Source organism: Myotis davidii, unplaced genomic scaffold (assembly GCF_000327345.1).
Source record: "Myotis davidii unplaced genomic scaffold, ASM32734v1 scaffold223, whole genome shotgun sequence".
In the NCBI taxonomy this organism is placed as follows: Eukaryota; Metazoa; Chordata; class Mammalia; order Chiroptera; family Vespertilionidae; genus Myotis; species Myotis davidii.
Genome location: NW_006294609.1, coordinates 2,206,515 through 2,212,057, shown reverse-complemented (window position 1 = coordinate 2,212,057; position 5,543 = coordinate 2,206,515). Strand labels below are relative to the sequence as shown.

Genomic DNA, 5,543 nt, shown 5'->3' with positions numbered 1-5,543 from the left:
CTCTGCGGGAGGCCCCGCCTGCTAGTTCATGACAAGGACCAATGGGGTCAGGAGTGACAAATGCTGATACACGAGGGGCCAGGTTTACAGCTAAACCCCAGCGCCGCCCCCAGACGAGGAAAGGGAAGCAGAGCAGTTAAAGGAACCAAACCGGCCAGAATGTGGCGGACGGGGAACGGAACCTTCCTCCTTTAGCTGCCACAGCGTCGGAAAAATTTTCAATTAAAAAATGGGGTGTGTGTGTGTCTTAATGTATACTATACATCTCCGCGGGTGAAATATACATGTGAGTATTAATGGCACAGTTTGTGGGGTGCTGTGGGTACGCTACCCTTATCTCCTTTGTGCTGAGGAGGAAGCTGAGGCACAGAGACCTCAAGGAACTTCCCCCAGGTCACACAGTCCTCTCTTCCCCCTACACCCCCGGCCCCAAGCTGGCCCCTCACCTCCATACAGTCTCCCAGGACAAACTCGTAGATGATGAAGGAGATGAGGTTGCCGCTGGTCATCTGCCCGGAGATGACGAGGTGGCCCCCGTAGTAGAGGATGCTGACCTGGACCACCAGCAGTGTGAGCTGGGGGCAGAGGGGGCGAGGGGGGCACGTTGGTCACGGGAGGCTTGGCTCACACCTTCCCACGGCCCCACCCCCCGCCCCGGGCTGCAGGGGCAGGTGAGGGGTGCCGTGGGCCCTGCACTCCCGCCCTCCACTGAACCCCACCAGCAGCGCCCTCCCACAGGCTGGCGACCGCCTGTCATTCACGCCCTCCCCACCCTCCTCCCCTGTGGAGTTTTCCCTGCAAAGATCCCCAGCTGGGGCTGGCCGCGGGCCCGGCGGAGAACAGGGCTGTCTTTGTGAGTTCCTGGCACGCACACCGGACCCCAAACCCTCGGCTCGGCCAAGCGGGAGCCGTCAGTCCTCGTCCTCACGGGAAGAGCATGGATCCAGAGGTTGAGTCCACCAGCCAGGGTCACACAGCCAGCCAGGCCGGCAGCGCAGTGAGGTCTGTGTTTCCTCACCCCCCACCCCCCACCAGGTTCCACAAAGAAGGAGCTGAGTCCCAGCACCCTTGCCCCCACCCCCAGCCCAGTGCCTGGGGCAGTTTCTGGGGGAGGAGTGGAGACAGCAGCCCTGACCACCCATTCAAGCCCCAGGGGCACCCTGCTGGTGGACAGACCTCGGGGAGGCTTGGCTGAGCTGAGTTTCAGGCCCTCCCCTTCCTGGCTGGGCACTTCTGAGGGGTGGCCTGCCCTGGGGGGACCCCCGAGGTCCCTGTCCCCTGAGTCCCCTGTAGACACCAGCTCCTCCTTCCCCTGAACACCAAACCCTCATCTTCCCTAGCCCAGCCGGTTCCCGATGAGCCCTCCGTCCAGATGTGGCCGCAGACAGGACAGGGTCCACGTGCCCCCAGCGCCCAGGGAGGGGCTGTGACCTCCATCCCTGGAAGCAAGGCAGACCCTCCGCCGGCCTGTCTAGTGGTGGCCTCGGTCCTGCCAGAAAGGGGCTTAGGCTGTGCCCGGCTGGCCTTGGGGTGACTCCGGCCTTGGCAGGGAGTTCCCCAGCTGAGAAGAGAGCTCAGCCCAGGACCCCACGCGCAGAGGCAGCGAGATCCCTGTGGGAACACTCACCCGGAGGCTGTGTTCCTTCCTAGAAAGCGTCCCCGTGCACAGGCAGCAAGCAGGGACGGCCTGCCCCCCGGCAGGGACCCAGCTAATGTCCTGAGCAAGGGGCCCCACCTTCGCGTCCGTCCCCGTGGTCGGACCTTCCCCGGGGCCAGGGGCACGTACCCCGCTGCCCCAGACGTAGTACGTGTAGGCGGCCGCCTCCTTCCTGTTCAGCTTGTACACCTGCTGCAGCTTCTGCGAGTACACCTCCGCCTCCTGCTCCTCGTTGGCGAAGCTCCGGACGGTCTTCATGGCACTGATGGTCTCCTCGGCCGTGTTGCTGGCTCTGGCCAGGGCGTTCTGGACCTCCTTGGAGAGCCTCTGTGGACAGGGAGTGGGGGGGGGGAGACCCACGGGCAGTGTCACTCCCGACCTGCACCCCAGGCCTCTGGGCTTCTCTGGGCTTCGTTGGCGCAAGGGAGCGCTCTGCAGGGAGACCCGGGCAGAAGGGTGAGACTGAGTTCCCTCTCTCCCTCTCCTTCCAGCCTGATTGGACGGACCTAGAGAACAGACTGCAGCCGGCCAGCGGGCTCAGTGGCTGAGCATCAAACCACGAACCATGAACCATGAACCATGAACCATGAACCATGAACCAGGAGGTCAAGGTCAGGGCACATGTATCCGGGTTGCGGGTTCGATCCCCAGTTGGGGGCTGTTCCTATGTTTCGAACTCTCTCTCCCTCTCCCTTCCTCTCTGAAATCAATAAAAACACATATTTTTTTAAATATGAGAGGTGCCATTTACATCATCAACATACACTGAATCATGTGAGAGCGGGAGGGTCCGGCACGGCGGCTCCGGAACTGCCAGCTGGAACGTCTGCCCGGGGCCGTGTGCGGAGGGGACAGATGGCTGAGACGTGGTCACAGGTGCATGACCCCCGGGCTGCTGCCCGCGGGGGTTCTGGAAGGGGACCCTGGGCAGGGCTGCTCGGGCTTTGCCAGAGTCACCGCGCTGGGCTTCTCCGTCCAGCCCCTCCCGGGAGGCCAGCCGGACCCCTGTCGCCTGACCTCTGCGTCATGCCCAGCGGTCGGAACCCTGCAGTGTGTCAGCACCGGAGGCTGTGCCCCAGTCACGACTGGCTGTGGGCGGGGTGTGTGGCTTGTGGCGGTGACTCGGAGGCTATATTCAGCACATTCAGGTGCGGGGAGAAGGCCACAGACAAAGAGTGTCCTTGAGGCTCCAGGGACTGAACCTGGGCGAGGCCTGAGGTGTGCACAGAGGCAGCGGCTGGGAGCGGGGTTCCAGCCCTGTCCCAGGGGCTGGGACAGGCGGGGAGGCAGGAAGGGCGGGGTGGGGAGCGCAGGAAGCCAGCTGGCCGGGGCTCCAGCCAGTGAGTGCATTTACTTTTTCTACTCAGCGAGGGAAACGGGGAGGCCTGTGACCCAGAGCCGAGGGAGCGAGGGCCCTCCTAGGGGACGTGGGTTCCGGGGAATGGATTCATGGTGGACCTGGCCTCAGGTCACAGACGCCAGGGGTTCCTGCGAGCTGATCCGGGCCTGGGGCAGGGCCCTCTGCTGCTGTCTGAACCCAGCCTGGGTCCCTGAGGGCTTAGGGCACCCACCAACGTGGGAAGCAGAGGAGGGGGAGCCAGGGGCCTGGCCCCCAAGCCCACCCTCCTGGCAGAGGCAGTGCCACGGGCTGGCAGGAAGGGACAGCAGCCTGCCCGTACCTGCATCGTGGGCGAGGGCCTCACTCACGGGAACCAAGCCACCCCCACAGCACAGACGCTCCACAGAGAAAGCGAGACCTTTGCCCTCAGAGCGAAAGCCAGAGTCCTCAAAGAGGCCCTGCAGCCCCTCCCTGGCCCCGTTTCCCTCTCTCTCCCTCCCTCAAGCCCCAGCTCCTGGCGGCTCCTCCTCGGAGGCATGCTCCTACCCCAGGGCCTTTGCACGGGCCCTGCCCTCAGATGGCCGACTCTCTCTCTTGTTAATATATATTTTTATTGATTTCTAAGAGTAAAGGAGAGGGAGAGAGAGACAGAAGCATCAATGGTGAGAGAGAATCATTGATCCGCTGCCTCCTGCACGCCCCACACTGGGGATGGAGCCTGCAATCCGGGCATGTGCCCCGACCGGGAATCGAACTGTGACCTCCCAGTTCACAGGTCGACGCTCAACCACGGAGCCATGCGGCCAGGCGAGATGGCTGACTCTTGACTCAAATCTCACCTTCTCAGAAAGATCCACTTAAAGCTGCAGCTGCCCCCAACCTCTCTCTCCTCACCTCACTGTTCACCATCTTTTTAGGCATGTGCCCTGACCAGGAATTGAACTGTGACCTCCCGGTTCACAGGTCGATGCTCAACCATGGAGCCATGCGGGCGAGATGGCTGACTCTTGACTCAAATGTCACCTTCTCAGAAAGATCTAGTTAAAGCTGCAGCTGCCCCCAACCTCTCTCTCGTCACTTCGCTGTTCACCGTCTTTCACCACATTACGTGTTATTATGATTGCTGTCACTTACCCTCCGTGTTGAATAGGGTCAAGATCTCATAGGGCAGTGGTCAGCAAACTCATTTGTCAACAGAGCCAAATATCAACAGTAAAATAATTGAAATTTCTTTTGAGAGCCAAATTTTTTAAACTTAAGCTATATAGGTAGGTGCATTGTTATTAACTTAATTAGGGGACTCCTAAGGCTTAGGAAGAGCCACACTCAAGGGGCCAAAGAGCCACGTGTGGCTCGCGAGCCGCCGTTTGCCGACCACGGTCTTAGACTATAAGCTCCCTGAGGGCGGGCCTTATCTGCTCAATCGATGCGTCTTGGTGCCTGGGACATCGTGGGTGCTCATGGAGTATTTATTGGCTGACAAGTCCTTCGCTAGCCCCACGGGCCTGGGAGCCCTCTGAGGGTGGCTCCGGAGCCGCCGCCTGCCGCCTACCTTGTAGTACTTGCCGTAGATGTCGGACACCATCATGATGATGGGGAAACCCATGAAGGTGACCAGGGAGAGCTGCCAGGAGAGGCTGAACATGAAGACCACCACGCCGGTGATCTTGACCGCGTTCCGCAGGAACACGTTGATGTTCTGCGAGACCAGGTCGCTGACCATGGTGGTGTCCGACGTGAGGCGGGAGATGAGGTCGCCTGCAACACGGGCAGCTCAGCACCCGCTGCGGCCCTGGGGCCACCGGGGGGCCGGGGGCAGGGGAAGGGACACTGAGGGGAGGCACCGGGGAGCCTGGGGAGGGGGCGGGAAAATGAGTCGATGCCCCCTCGAGGGCTGCTCTGAGCCCGGCCCTTGCCACAGGCATTTTGTGCCGTCAGACCCATAGCACAGAGGAGGGACCGAGACTCAGGGGGGAGGACGCCTGCTCAGCGCCACACACATTGCCCGTCACTGAACTGGAGCCAAACCCGTCCCTGGAGAGGGGGTGACGCCCCGCTTCCCTCACACAGAGAAATAACAAGCCGGGCTGCGGAGGAAGGAGCTGGGGCCTTCTACCAGCTGCTGGGCTAAGGGCTTCACAACCCCACGGGGTGGCTACTCCTGCTGTTCCCATTTTAGAGATGGGAACACAGAGGCCCAGGGGTTGTTAGCGAGCGAGCGGTGGAACCAGGTCTTGGATGTGGGCCAGAGACAGTGATCTCGGCCGGATGCTGCACTGCTCTGCCCCGTACCCCCCGCCCCACCTCACTCACCCAGAGGATCTGGGCCCTTTAGGCCGCAGGCGTGGGTGGTCTTGGCCCCTGCGGTGCCCACAGGGCAGTGGGAAGCAGGGCCTTGGCTGCTGCAGGGACCTCGGGTGGCCTGGCCGGGGTCCTACAGCGGCCACAGCTCACACCAAAGCCTCAGCCAGCAGCCCAGCTCCCCGGGGCCTGAGCCCGCCTCCTGGGACGAGTCCACCCAGAACTGGGCGGCAGAAAAGCCAGCAT

General features: G+C 62.1%; 1 protein-coding gene across 1 annotated transcript in view; it reads right to left on the bottom strand.

Annotated features, from left to right (window-relative positions):
- ABCB9 (ATP binding cassette subfamily B member 9) overlaps window positions 1-5,543 on the bottom strand; it is a gene marked incomplete at its 5' end in the record, with an annotated part of 28,840 nt that overhangs the window by 16,447 nt on the left and 6,850 nt on the right. Inside the window, 3 exons of the mRNA XM_015567257.1 lie at window positions 447-575; window positions 1,787-1,984; window positions 4,549-4,754. Coding sequence (XP_015422743.1) covers window positions 447-575; window positions 1,787-1,984; window positions 4,549-4,754 — 533 coding nt within the window. The remainder of the gene's footprint in view (window positions 1-446; window positions 576-1,786; window positions 1,985-4,548; window positions 4,755-5,543) is intronic.